This window comes from Silurus meridionalis, chromosome 16 (assembly GCF_014805685.1).
Source record: "Silurus meridionalis isolate SWU-2019-XX chromosome 16, ASM1480568v1, whole genome shotgun sequence".
Classification (NCBI taxonomy): Eukaryota; Metazoa; Chordata; class Actinopteri; order Siluriformes; family Siluridae; genus Silurus; species Silurus meridionalis.
This window is the reverse complement of record NC_060899.1, coordinates 16209454-16224453: the sequence shown is the minus strand read 5'-3', so window position 1 is coordinate 16224453 and position 15000 is coordinate 16209454. Positions and strand designations below refer to the sequence as shown.

General features: G+C 41.5%; 1 protein-coding gene across 4 annotated transcripts in view; it reads right to left on the bottom strand.

Annotated features, from left to right (window-relative positions):
* ddah1 (dimethylarginine dimethylaminohydrolase 1) overlaps nt 1-15000 on the bottom strand; it is a 38566-nt gene that overhangs the window by 5719 nt on the left and 17847 nt on the right. For all 4 annotated transcript variants that reach the window (XR_006928116.1, XR_006928117.1, XM_046869067.1 and 1 more), the window contains exons 2-4: nt 4405-4504; nt 3242-3315; nt 2276-2395 (exon numbers count right to left, since the gene is read on the bottom strand). Coding sequence is in view for 2 of the 4 variants with exons in the window: in XM_046869064.1 (XP_046725020.1) it covers nt 2276-2395; nt 3242-3315; nt 4405-4504 (294 nt within the window). In the remaining 2 variants the exon portion in view is untranslated. The remainder of the gene's footprint in view (nt 1-2275; nt 2396-3241; nt 3316-4404; nt 4505-15000) is intronic.

The following is a 15000-nucleotide window of genomic DNA, read 5'->3' as shown; positions in this document are numbered from 1 at the left end:
TTACCAATGGAGTGGGTATAGAGGAAGAAAAGGAGGGGACCAAGTACAGAGCCTTGTGGGACACCAGTGGTGAGTCTGCACAGGGCAGATGTAAATCCCCTCCATGTTACCTGGTATGAACGACCTTCCAGGTAGGAAGCAAACCATTCCCATGCTGTTCCGTGGATATCAAGGCTCTTGAGGGTTGACAAAAGTGTCTTGTGGTTGACTGTGTCAAATGCTGCTGAAAGGTCCAGGAAGATAAGTACAGATGACAGCTTGACTGACCGAGCAGCATGCAGTTTCTCAGAAACAGCCAAAAGGGCTGTCAGGGGGGCAGCAGGGGGGTTGAGTAGTGAAGAGACTGGCCTATAAGACTGCTCTACAAGACTGGCCTAGAAGACTGCTCTATAAGACTGCTCTATAAGACTGCTCTACAAGACTGCTCTATAAGACTGCTCTATAAGACTGCTCTATAAGACTGGCTCTATAAGAAAATGTATTTTCATTTAATACGAGTTGAAATCAAAGTTTGGAGATTTGCTCTGTTTACAAGACAATACTTTATTTATCTTTGTGTCCACACCATCACCTTCAGAATATTCCCCTTGCACAGAGTTACAGTTCTCCCAGCGTTCTCTGTCCTGGAAGTCTTCTTTTCGAATTGTGTCAATTATCTTCTGCGATTCACACCGGATCTCCACAACGGTGTCAAAAATTTGAGCCAAATCTGGCGAGTAGTGTGGGTGCGGAGGTAAGATAATGTTTTTTCCAATGTGAGGAGGAGCTCAGTGACAGGGTGCACATGTGGTCAAAATATCAGATGTGGCAACACGTGCTCAGAACAGCACCAGTTGCACAGCTTTTAATGTACACAGGACGATGTCTTTTGGTTAACTGACTTATGAAGGTCTGTGCTCTCTGTGACTGTGCGTGTCACCTCGTGCTGCCATCTGTTGGTACATTTACAAAACTAGTATAGAAACCTTTTTGATACCACTTCATATATTGGTATTTGAATCAGACAAAGCAGAGTTTGAATACACACATACACACCAACAGGTGATTTATATGGGTGTTTAACTCTCCTATAACACATCAGTCTCTGAAACAGACATGCTGTGTTCATGCTTTACATTGGATGTGTTTAGTTTTGAACTGCCTTTCCAGTGTCCCACTGTCCCAAGTGGACAAGAAAAAAAACTGAGATACACTCAACCTTAGACCTTCTCTTGTTAACTTAATGGGTGAAAAATTCAAAGGTACAAAAAGAACATTATGTTTAAGCACTGTACTTTTCACAAGCCAGGAAAAAGTTCCAGCTAAATATTGTAAATTTCCATGACTAAACCCAAGCTCTGAATGTTTATTTGGGCGCTTGAGCTCTCATCATTTGTTTAGGCAACAGTGGCATTCCAAATCCTGGAAAAATCCCAGCATTCCACTGTCGTGTCCCAATTCGACTTGGCAAAACAACATGGCACAGAAACATATTTGTGATGGTCCCATCAGCAGAACAATATTTAGCCTTTTTTTCTGCAGTTTTTCTGTGTCTGTGTGATCGCAAATCCATATTAGAGACGGACAAAAAATATACCAAAAAAATAAACAAAGCTGGTTGTCTTGGCAGGAATCACCCCGAAAAGTACACAACAATAGATAATAAGATCTCCTGGTGAAAGCTGTAAAAAGCATCCATTGTCTCTTGGCCCTTTGGCCGGTATGTGGGATTGTGTTCAAGCTTCGCTGGAGCCCCTTTGTCATTAAGACAGAGCGTTCTCAACAAACGGGCTTGAATGGCACAGAGTCGTAAAAAGCAGGCACCTCGAAGTCGCTGCCCTTTTAAGTGTGGATATGCCCTGCAGGAGCACATCAGCAACACCATTCCTCCCACACACTGTCCTGACAACCACCAGAGAAAAGATGCTGGTATTGGAGCCTTAGCTGGAGAAAGATGTAAAGGCAACCATTTGTTCGTTAATCTTCAGTAGGTCCAGATCCTATCCTAGAGAAATAAATCACTTTCTTGTGAACAGAGCGAGTCTCCAAACTTTTTGCCACCATTTCGTACCATAGCCAATCTATCTCCTGGCTTGTTGAAGAGAAACTCGTGTACACGTGAACAAGGCTGTAATCACATGGTGTCAGTCAGATGGTCAAGGAGTCTAGATGGTCGCCATTCAAACTCTCATATCTCCTCATTACAAAAAAACCTTCTCCATTTGCAGCGCTTTTTGTGCTCCCAAATCTTTTGCTCATTCTGGAAATTCTTAAAGAATTCTTAAAGATACTTTACCTTCAGGGCTTTCTGAGCTGTTTCGCTGGAACCAATAGCGATAAGTCCTGGACCTGCCATACTGCAGAAACTCTTCAGGTGCAGAGAACCCTTTACTGGAACAGTAGACACAGCATAGTCCTGCAAACCCAGTTATTACAGCGTTTACTCGAGTGATACGGCCGCTAAAATGCTTTACTTTTACACAGGTTTCGTCCTTTAACCAAATAATCTACCTGCTGGCATGAACACATTACAGAGACACACCATTGTTTGTCCAAACCTGATCTTTGAAAACCAAATGGTTTAAAAAAACAAATTTCAGGGACAGAAAGTGCACATGAGAGGAACGAATTCCCCGTTTTTCACACTAATCGTGTTTGTGGAAAATAAAACAGACGTTAACAAGCGGCTCCCTTTAATTCCCCTTTGATGGCTTCCGCAAATCAACCGCAAAGTTTCCGTAAACATTAAGGTAATGGCTGGTAAAAAAACACAGCGATAAGAAAAGCACTTTTTAAGCACTTTTAAATACAAACATACATTTCCTGCTCATTATCTACCGAATGTCATCTGTGTTATTAGCATATTAGCAAAGAAATCCATGGTGCTGGTCCAGCCTTCCATCTTGCAATCGAGAATTAAAGTTGCTTGACCGTGCATCTGCAGACTAGATGTTCCTCAGGGGAAAAGCGATTAGGGAAAGATAGCACATAAAAGCCTTTACTGAGGCGTGTCGTGATACGGGCTGAATGAGCGCCCCATCTTGGTGCGAGGCATTTGAAATGTTACTGCGTAAAATTTTATGGAAAGCTTTGCACAAATTGTTATTCTTAAGCGTCTGGTGGGAATCAACCGCAGATGTGAAGCTTTCTGAAGTTTGTGCAGTAATAAAAAAGGTGTATGTATAAGTAAGGACATGCATGTGCAAAGTTATGACTGGTTTTCTTACAATACAGAAGCCCAAATGAACGTGTGAATGCTCACCTTAAAGGTGTCTGCCAGGATCTCTGCCCCTCTTTGATTGGTTCTTTCTGACAAGCCGACGAAGAACTCTTGACCTGCAGGGAGATACAGTTGAATTTTACACTTCTTACCTTACAGTTTATTCACCAGTGAGCAAGTGTGGCCTTCATTCCAAATAATCATGGTTCTAAAACTCAGAACAGTTCACCTCATTGTCCTGATTGTATGGAATGAAAATCTAAAGACATGATGGACATCACAAATGTACAAACCATTGTCCTTGGTCCACCTTATCTCTATTTAATTACATTAAAGGAAGTAATGTGGAAGTAGTAGAGAAAAGCCACACAAAAAAAAGAATAAAGATGGTGAGTGAAGGTGCGGATGTTACTGCCTGACCATTGATTTTGAGAAAAAATAGGTTGCTCCATGAAGACAAGGACCAACTGATATAAATCCTAATGGGTACAAAAAAAACATAGGAGCTTTGCCCTTGCAGAATATTGGTTTCTTTACCATTGGCAAGGTTTTATTTGGGACACTGGGGGAAGGTGGTAGATTAGTGGTTGAGGCGTTGGACTTTAGATATGAAGGTTGTGAGTTCAAATCCCCCAACACCAACCTGTCACTCCTGAGCCACTAAACAACACCCTTAACCTTTTAAAGTCATTCTGGATAAGGGCGTCTACCAAATACAATAAGAGTAAATGACATTTACTACCTTCAAATTGAAAAAATAGGAACAATTTAAATGAAGTCGTGAAATTTGAGGCATTCCCATGTGATTCACAGGTAAAAAAAATTTAGTGTTTATTTAACTTGATCTAACAGTAAGACCTACACTGTAGCTTTGCTCATGGTAAACAGTAGGGGATATCACTTGGGGTTGTTCCATAATTAACTCATTTTCATTTTCTGGCTGAATTGAATTTTGGCCACAATAATGAAACCCATTCCAACTGCTTTACTGGGTTTTAATTTACAAATCAGAAATTCCCATTCAGATGATTACCTGAAATTCTTTTCCCAACCAGAACAAGGTATTTCCAGTACAAAGCAGGTGTGTACGAAAGTGTGACAATCCGTCTCATCAAATATTACTGTCACCATGCGATTGTAGGTATTTCATGACTGTAGAGAGAATGTAATTAATGTAATATTAATATTGGACTTGCTGTCGGTACCCGTAAAAAGAACGTCTCCTCCATCCAGGGTAGCTGATTCATCAGTCATCTCCACAATGTTCAGGCCAAGCTCTTTCAAAGCATTCTTCATGGCACAGGTCTGAGAGAAGAAAAAAAAAAAAAAAAGAAGTGGACATTTGATTACATTCAAAATATATTTGAGTCCATTTCATTCCGCTCCATTTCCATCGAGGTGCATACTTTCCCATTGCTGTCTATTTTAACGATACTTTCCAGGGTAATTATTGTGCTCCTTCCAGCTGTTTTATTGTACACAGTCATAAAAGTGGTTTTTGGAACCGCAGACTTGGGCTGTGCCCAGAAACTGCAGCCTGTTCTTCAGTAGGAAGATTTTCAGGTCCAAGTCTTTGGTACATTCTGTAGACATTATACACACCGGCTTCCAACAGCCATGCAACAAACAATGAGGAAAAGAATTCGACGTGACTAATTCCAGTCGGCAAATGTCTCAATACCCTGTGACCAAACATTCGGAAAGCTTGGTAATGTTACATAAGATCCAAGTCATATCAATTTCTTTCTCCATTGATGGTAAAGTAGAGAAACGAGACTCTTCCTCTCCAAGCTTCAAGATAAGTTCATTTATATTTTCATTGTAGCAGAGTCACATGGCTGAGCTCAATCTTCTACTAATTGTCGTTAGTTACATTACTGACATCTAAACAAAAGGGTTTTAACAACTTAATCAATCTCTTAGTTCTAAAACTGATAAATTGATGGATTGCGCTCATTTTTTTGTGTATGTGGGTCTATCGGTTAAGACAACGCAGGTACGTACGGGTTACACACTTTCCTCCTGCAGCCTTTCAGCCCCTGGTCTTAAAAGAGAAACGATTACGTCTGCCTTTTTGGACGCCTCAGCAGCATTTGACAAAATTTTTACCAGGCCGTCCAAGATATCTATATGACATCATCACTCAAGAGCTGGGGGTGATGTCATTGCAAAAGGAAATGTTAAACTTTTTATGAAGTAAAGAAGCCAAAGGAAGTGATCTAGAGGAGAGAAAAACCAAATGAAAAAATTCTAATGCTGCACTTCTTGAGGTAAAAACTCGCAATTCTGAAAAAAGAACACATCTGTCGTGTTGTGCTGCTGTGTATATATATATATATATATATATATATATATATATATATATATATATATATATATATATATACACACAGTATATATTTATATGTGTGTGTGTGTGTGTGTGTGTGTGTGTGTTTGATTTATAGCCCTGTTTGGCTACTCTTAGAGCCCTTGATTTTACAGCAGCGAATCAGTGTTTCCACGGCGATATCTGGGAATGAGGTCATCGCACCGCTAATCGAACGCTCCTGCTTCGGCTCCCGTCGAGCCAAGCATGTCATCATGCAAGCATGCTACCGCAGGGAGACTGCGGGGAGACCGCAGGGGCCCGGGTTTCCTGCGATAGTGCAAAAGCAGCCACCCACCGACCCACACTGCCTGCTTCACATGTGGGCATACACACAAATGTACACACACACACATAATAAATATGTGGTTACCAAGAAAAAGAAAGAATTAGCAAGTATTCCATCTATAAGATGTAAAGTCTGTGTTTGTTTTTAGAGTTTGAGGGTAAAAAGTCACCAGACTTACATTTTTGTTTAGAAGTTCAATTATTATTCCTTTTTACATTTGTATTTTATGTAAGAATTGATTAAAACTGACCTGACACGTGGAAGGTTCAAGCGAACACTGACTACATTCTCACCCCTCCAGCAGATAAGGAACTGTCTGTTTTATTAGCACATGCTAGTCATGCTAACACCAAAAGCCCTTTTTTTTTTCCACCATTCGAATCAAACAAGTTGAAAAAAAGCACTTAAAATAACTGCAACCACAACATGCTGTAATAAATGTTTGCAGTCCAACAACGTGAAAGGTGAGTATACGCTAGCACGCCAAGTTAATGTTAGCTACATTCTGACGATGAATTACGTCCCTACACAAGGACGGCTTGAATTCCTCACGCTTACCAAAGCAGAGATTTAACAGAACAGCTAACGTGACAGCATTTATATTCTTTGGCTGGAATGAATTTATTGGACTCGATGGAAATCTTTGTATATAAACAAACTTGTGTTATGATTGTGTAACCTTAGATGCAAAAATGCGACACAAAACATAACAGGCATAGAGAAAGCGTCCTGAACAATCCCGAGGCGAGACCTTCTCAATGCCGTTCCCTTCCCTGAGGTTTGTAATCTCACGTGCAGCCTTTAGATCTGCTTTAAAACAGCAACACGGCACGTGTTCCACCTCTCCATCACTTCACTGCCGTTCTGTTCATGTGACGTCCAGCCGAGTAAAAACCTCCGTCGGGACGTAATAACATTGCGAACACTTGCACAGTACACAGGTTCCCCGGACTACTAATATTAGGGGTGTAAGAAAATATCGATACACATATCGCACTGCGATCGATGCGACATATCTTATCGCTGCCCCGTATCGTGATCCGTATCGTATCGCCGGGTTCTTGCCGATACACAGCAATATTCATTTGTCCGCCCGTCTTTAACTCGTGGCTCTTCCTTTATATAACGATGATAAAGCTTTAGATATCACTCCGATGGTAACACGATGGTAACCCAGTCTGCCAACACTTCAGCTCCTGGGCTTCACCTTAATATGGCGTCCCTGCTGAGCTGTGCCCTTCTTTACTGCTAGCAGCGACTGCCAGGGACACCTCCCTCTGTTCTCCTTCTTTTGCTCTCTTTCTCTTTTGGGTACATTCCTGCCATTCCACTTTGCGAGTGATCACTGGGGCACAGAGAATGGTTTTCACTCTCCTGCCAGAAAGAAAGAAAGACGGAGGGAGGGAGAGGGCACAGTGCAATAAAGTGATCTAGTGCTCCGATGAAGCTCGCATTAAAAGGGCCTTGGGGAGAGAAATGAGGTGAGATGAACAGAAAGAAGAGGACGGAGAAAAGAGTGCATTCTTGAATTCTTTCCTGGTGAAACCCATTATTCAGGGTTCCTCAGACACTGCTATTTAGTAAAAGGCAAGTTACTGACCTGACAGTGACACTGTACAGTGGCCTGTGGATTATTTCTAAAAAAGTGTTCAGAGGATCTGATTAAATGCCATATACTTAATCAATAAGCAGTAAAATGAGGAACATCTCAACCTCAACCTCAACCATTTCCGCTTCGGTTTCCACTGAAAGGTTGCGTTATATTGGTCTCATAAATCTGAGGTCTAGTTTCATTGTAGTCTGGTTTATTTGAATAATTCTAAAAGATTTGCCTGCTTTTGAGTCTTTTTGTCCACTATAACCAGATACAATTATCATAATAAGTCTGTTCAAAAGATTTTGCCTTTCCTGTTGGAAACCAGTGGGAGTGCTGAGAGACCACCAGCTTCAATATTCTCGAGGTTGTGTCCAGAAAAATGTGCAAATATAGTCAGTTGCTCAAGATCTCATTGTTGGAAAATAGATATCCTCCTGAGTGTGGACTATACAGACATTCTCCAGAAGGTGGATCAAACAGAGATTCTCCAGATGGTGGACATACAGAGAGACTCCAGAAGGTGGATCATACAGAGAGACTCCACAAGGTGGACAGACAGAGTTACTCCAGAAGGTGGACAGCAGAGATTCTCCAGAAGGTGGATCATACAGAAAGACTCCAGAAGGTGGGCCATACAGAGTTACTCCAGAAGGTGGACCATAAAGAGATAATCAAGAGATACTACAAAGCCATAAGAACCAAGTAGAAAATAGAATAATAAATATTATAAGATGATTTAGGATTCTGTACCTGATCTTGACTGAAAGATGTAAGCAAGGAATCACGTGAAAATAATAATCAGTGTTCCATGTGGTATATAAGTATTGTTTAATTACCACAGGTATAATTAGCGGAGAGAACCTTCAGCCCTGCTCTTTAGCATTCCGCAAAGCAGCATCTACTTCGCACTGGCATACTTCATGCTACAACTGCCAGCATTTACAACTGAAGCTCTATCACTCCCTCCAGCATAAACACAACTGATCCATATCCCTCAGACAGATAGCAGGAGTAATCCATTAGAGTTAAGCCTCTGGAAGAAAACAATGGAGACAGACTTAATGCTCAGGCAGAGGGAAACCATCCTGATCAGACGTTAGCAAAGCCAGCCAAATCATGAAAGATAGAGCTGCATGCTGCCCTTGCTGGCGGTTTCAAAGCCAAAGAGAAGAAGAAAGTTTATAAGAATGTGCTATCAGATCTCCAGAGGTATTCCATATCCACTGTTTGACGTCAGAACGATTTGATTTGGACATCATTTGCATGAGCTGAACAACCTGCAGTAGATATCACATTAATCCAAATAGCTCATGTGTTGCATCTCTGAAGCTTCCTGAAGATCTCCATGTCGGCTTTACAAACCACCTTTATTACTGTTTCATTTCATATTCAGTGATTACAGTGAAACTGCAAATCTAAAGTTATATAATAAGCACTTACTGTTACAAAAGTATGTGCACCCCTGATTATTACACTTAAATGTGTTTCTTCGCCAAAATGTTACCACAGAATTCTATAGAATGTCTGCAGTCCACTCTACAGTTTCACTTCACTGGAAGTAAGAGGCCCAAACCTCTCGCAGCATGACCATGTTTTTGTGAGCAAATCTAGGTTTAGAAAGTCGATGGCGTTTTACCGTAAAAAAAAAAAAAAAAATATATATATATATACGATTACGAGATTAAAGTCATAATATTTTTAGGAAAAAGTCAAACTTACGAGAATAAAGTTGAAATATTTTAACCCTGGACCCTGGTTAAAGTACTGGAGGTGCCACAGTTTAACTCCTTCAGGGTCGATTTCTTTGATCATCATCTTCTTAGTTTCTTGAGAAACATCTCCTTTGTCTGATTTTTTTTTTCCATATTGCTAAATTCTAACCTAAAGTAGGATTTAACCAAATCCCCCACATCTATTCTATGCAAAAAAGTTAAACGTTTCACCAAATTCTGTCATTTTTCTCAAAGTGTTAATACTTTTAATCTTAACAAAATCGGAGTGAGAGAACTTCAGTGGCCTGCACATGACCCAGACTTTAAACCCCTCTGAAGCCCTTTGAGATAAATCGGAACATCAGTGTACAACTTCACTAATGTTCATGTGGCGGAATGAGAAAATCTCCACAGACTCATCTAAACATTTGTTGAGATGTTGACAGGCATGTTAGGTGTCCACATGCTTTTGTATGTGTAATCCATTCTGCCACATAACTCCTTCAGACCGTGTTACTTTTGTAATGCTCTAGTGGCTTCAGCAAAAGCATCATGGACCATCACTGTTTCTGCTTTTTACCTAATTCTGAAGTTTGAGCACCTAAAATTACACTCCGCCCCAGAAAGTAGACCAGGATTATGTGCACAACAGCTCTCCTGTTTAGCTGAGTGCTCATCTCCGAGCTCCAGTTACTCTACACCACATGCATGATATCTTATCTCCCACCCTCCATTGCTTTCCTACATCTCCCTCTTTTCCACTGAGGTTTAAGTGTGTGTAAGTGTGTGTGTTGATCAGCCCATCAGTTACCCAGCACATTCCTCATCTCACAACCAATCAGTGCTGCTGTTGCAACTAAACTAATCTGTCTGCTTTTCATCATCTTCTCAACTCATATTTACCTGCTCTGCCTCCCAGCCGTGGACACGCCACATTTAAACACACACACGTTTCCTGATTCTACATTAGAGAGTATGAAGGAGGCTGTCAGTCCTAAACTGTGTCTCAAACCTTTCCTGAACTACAGGGATAGTGGTGGCTCAGTGGTTTAGGTAGTGTGTTGAAGCTGAGATCAGCCTGGGCTGGAGGTATTCTCAATGCCCACTCTCTTCTTCTCCCTCACTGACAAAAATCTGTACCGATAGTTTTTCCTGGGTTGCACCCGTTGCTGGAGCAGCTGAGAAGGTCACTGCAAGAGCGGCCTCTAGAGGCAAAACACCAGCACCATGTGCTGTTTGTTTTTATATGCAAGACTGCATGCTGCACAGAGAGCACTATATTATATTTCTGATTTCTAATTTCTATAATTACATTTGCTAATATAATGAATATACATGAATACTTTGGTACTCATTGGTAATTCGTTCTGGAACTCGTGACGAGTGCTGAAACTGCATTTTCCATTTTCATGATTCAGTACTGTGGAGTTTTTTATTGTTGTAATAAAGTTCACTAATCTTTTACATGGAGTTTTATGACTTTTTTTTATTATCTAGTATCCATTTTAAAAGTCTGTTGATTAATCGGCAACTACGATCCGACCAAGATATCGAAATTTAGGTCTTTTTTAGGTAGTTTTCAAGGTGTTTTTCAGCCATTATTGTACAATTTGTAAAATAAAAATCTCATCATATTACTGGGAAATGTTGAGAAACTAATTATTTTAGTAACTCAACAGCAGAAAGTAATGGAGCCATGCTCCTGAAAGCAGCAATTAATATTTCCCACACCAGTCTGATTAGTGATCTCCCCTTTTCTCTCTGGTAAAACCTGGAGATCTTGGGAATAGGTGCTGCCATGGCAGCTCAAGATTTAATCACCCTGCAGTGAAGGCGTTCCACTGCCATTCTTCTATTACAATGGCCAGGTTCTTCAGCAGGGCCTGCAGCCCCTCACTGCTCCAGGAGCACCCAGGAGACTGACCCTTTGTCCTGAACCTTTACTTCCTTTCATGTGTTTCAGCATATGAGAAGAAAACAAAATTCCATTGTAAGGACACACAGTCCAATAAAGTTTATTTATTCTTTTCTAATCCGTGGCTTCGTTAAGGTTCAGTAACTAGTGAGAATGGGGTTTCAGTGAATGTCCTGAGATGCCTGGATCAGATTAGGCTTTGAGGAGGAATTTACAGTTCTCCTTTCCTTTCCTTTCTCTACCTATTTTCTCTCCTTCATCTTTATCCCTGTTCTTCATGGAGGCTTGTATAACACCACTGTTTGGGTCTTGCAAAAGAAGGGCAAAAGGGTCTGACACACATTCGGCTATAAGGCCAAATAGGGGTCGTTTTGTTCGCTTATCGGAGTGATCCGAGAAGGTACCCCCCTGCCTGCGAGAAGAAGAATGTGTCTAACAGGCTCCTGGCTAAGCAGGCATGGCTAATTCATCCCCTCGTGCAGGGACAGGACCAGAATTTGGTGTACACTGTCCTTCTCTAACACACTCACACACAAAAGCCAAAGAAAGGCCTCTCTCTCTCTCTCTTTCTCTCTCTCTCTCTCTCTCTCTCTCTCTCTCAGTGGGTTCTTTGGTTCCAGGTATTAGTGTTCCTACTGAACCCTCGTACACTGGCATTAGTCACAAGTTAACATGTGCATTACATAAAAGTCCAGTAGCTTCTGTAAGCATGAAGGCGATCTGCATTCGTGTGGACGTAAATGAAGAAGATGAGAGAAGAATAAACACTTAATTGTGAAAGTTTTCCACCTGTATGGAAGTGTGTGGGCTTCAGATGTAGGTGGAAGAACATGGAAAAAAAACTTTTAAGGGAATCCCTCAGTACACACTGGAGGTCTTGTGTCTGTTTTTGGCTGCCCTGTCCTGACCTTCTCCTTCTCGCTGCTGTGTGTGTGTGTGAGTGTGTAAAGATACAAAAGATGCCAGATGTGGCCCTACTTCTACCAAATTCATCTCATTTTTTGGAACATCTGGCTGGCACATGGAGTTTTGGTGCTTTCATGAAGAACAAACACACTATTCAGATCAGAGTTTGATACACATACTTACACTGAAGTTGTTGGGTTTTTTTGCGTGTTCCTGGTGTAAGTTATCGAGTTCCTCACAAAGGAACAGCCGTTACATGTTAACTATGTGACCTATATTAAGGTCATGTGACCTCCAAAAAACATGCTGAGTTTGTAAAATAAAAATCAATCATCTGTAGTAAAATGAGTTGCATGTAGTACATACAGTGCATTGTGAAGAACTCTTTGACTTTCCTCTTGATTTATTGGAGATGTCCTCCATCCACCAACATCTAAACATTCCAGTCTCTGAAGGCCAGTTTCCATCTTTTTCTCAGAGCTTTGTAGAATTCTCACTCCAGACAGTAGAAAGGAATTTTCAAGAAAACCAATTTCAGAAATTACTCATACAAATAAACCTCGCATAGACACGAGGGTGATGGAGTTCTTGAGAAGAACTACCAGAAGGACTACAGAATGTTCTGGCTTGCAGCCTGATGGAAGAACGTTTGAAAGCACAGCGTGGGGTCCTGAGGTATGAACATGAAGGAAAAATGAGGGGAAAAAAACAGCCTTGGGCACAGAACCCTGTTCAGCATCTGTGGAAAAATCCAAAAAGAGTAAAAATGTAGACAGGAGGAAAAAAGGTGAAGAGAAATATGTGGTGCTGAACCATGGAGTTTCCCATAATCTCTCTCTCGAAAAAAAAAAGGGTTTTCCCAGAAACCCTGACTGGCTTGGCTAGACTTTCTTTGATTGTTTGTTCATGTTAAATAATAGGAATCGAGCCAAATATCCAGTGTTGCTCTCAGAGAATTCTGCAGTTCGACACTCAGCAGCCTGCAGCATGATGGATTTAATGCTGGAGCAGAACTTCAAGGGTCAGACAAGGGTATCTTCACACTCATCACCAACAACAAATCCAGAATCTTCCTCCCCGATTCATCACTGCGCTAATTTTAACCCACCGGATCGAGGCTTTAAATGGCCAGAGTTTCCTCCAGATGTTGTGCATTAGACAGTGATGATGAGACGTTCTGATTGCGGCTGCAGCCTGGGTCAGAAGGAGTTTAGTTTGCTTCTTGATGCTTTCTTAATAATGTGTGCTTACTAATGTCTCACGGTGCGTCATCAACTTTCAGTTTAAATCATTTGAAAGCACTGACAACGTTCATCTTTCAGTCCCTGAAACATCCAGCATGTGTTACACCAGGGTGCTGCACCGACATTTTGGGGGCAGTTCCGTTCCGTTCCACACCACTGGTTCCATACCATCACCAACACCCCATGAGGTCTCCAGAATTTCCCGTTACCCTGCACCACCCTGTATTTTTACACAAAAGACACCAGGAGGAGGACACACACACACCAGGAGGTCCATCAAACACTACTATTATATTAACAGCTCACACACACACACTCTCCATAGGTGGTGGTTAAGTAATGTCCGAGCAGGCACATGCAACTTAGGAACTGCTCCAGAAAACCACCTCACATTTGGGAAGATATTTAGGGCTTTGAAAAAACTTCTAACGAGGCATATAGAGAGAGAGAGAGAGAGAGAGAGAGAGGTATAAATCAGATTAATGATCCATGTTTTGTGTGTCTGTGTGTGTGTGTGTGTGTGTGTGTGTGTGTGTGTGTGTGTGTGTAATAGAGTCAAAGAAATAACCCCTTTCCAGAACACTACTTATGGGAAGAGCGCAAATGTTCCTCCCATTCTCCATTTTTACACTCGTCCAATCCCATTCCAGGAAATGGTGCTCTGGATTTGTCAGTGATTAACTGATGTACACAGTAAAAAAAAAGGAGAGTAGATGATTATGAAGTGGCTTCAGCAAACACACACACACACACACACACACACACACACACACACACACACACACACACAAACGAGGCAGCAATCAGGTAAAGTGCCATCAGTTTGGACATGAGCAGCATTTTGGGAAAGTCCTTCTGTGATGATGTCACAGTTAATTGGTATTGGTGTTTAATTGGAGCAGCTGCAGGGTCCCCAGATTTCGCAGCAGGAAGAGTCTGTGTGGAGTTCTGCATAAATGTTGAACATGAATGTTCACGCAAGGTATGAACGAGAAGGTAAATGTGTGTATTTCACCTCAAGCCCAACATTTCCAGGACGAACTCCAGATCCACCACGAGCAGGGTCGATAACCCAGAAACATCTGATACCAAGTGAATACCAGAGGAAGTTTCTGAAACACTGGGGTTTTAACTAATAACTTGGACCTGCACCATAATAAGCAGCTGCTGTTACAGAAAATCTCTTATTGGACTGATGGAGATGAAATTTCAGACTTCTTTCTTTCAGATCTAAACATTTTTTTCAGGGTGAAAACCCGACTTTGGACTTTTTTGGTGTGTTTTGTGTTCTGCATTTCGAAGTGGAGGCGGAGCTCTTTAGCGAGAAAGAGAACTCCGATTGGCTATTCAGCTAAGCGAAAAAAACAACAACCACAACAGACGAAAGTTAATGAAGATGTAGTAAAGAGGGAACACAAACACTTTCTGTCCTTCACGCTCTTGTCTACAAGCTGCACGAGTCTGTTAGTGATGATCGCAGCAGGTGGAAACGCTGCTCGCTTTATATATGCACAGTTCCAGCTCTGCCGGTTTCCCTGTTTGGACACTGAATACAGAAGACTGCCACCTGCTGGTATGAGAGAGTGCTGTTCTCTCCTGTAAGTGCAGAACGTTCTGCATGGTTTGGTGTATCAGATGCACCTGCCTAATAATCGGTCTCGTTTGCAGCACAATCAGACGATGCTGATTAATTTAAAAATGGCAAGAAATCAGCCTGATTAATCCTCTGATCTCCACTTTGGACCACACACAAAGCATGTCTGCAAGCAT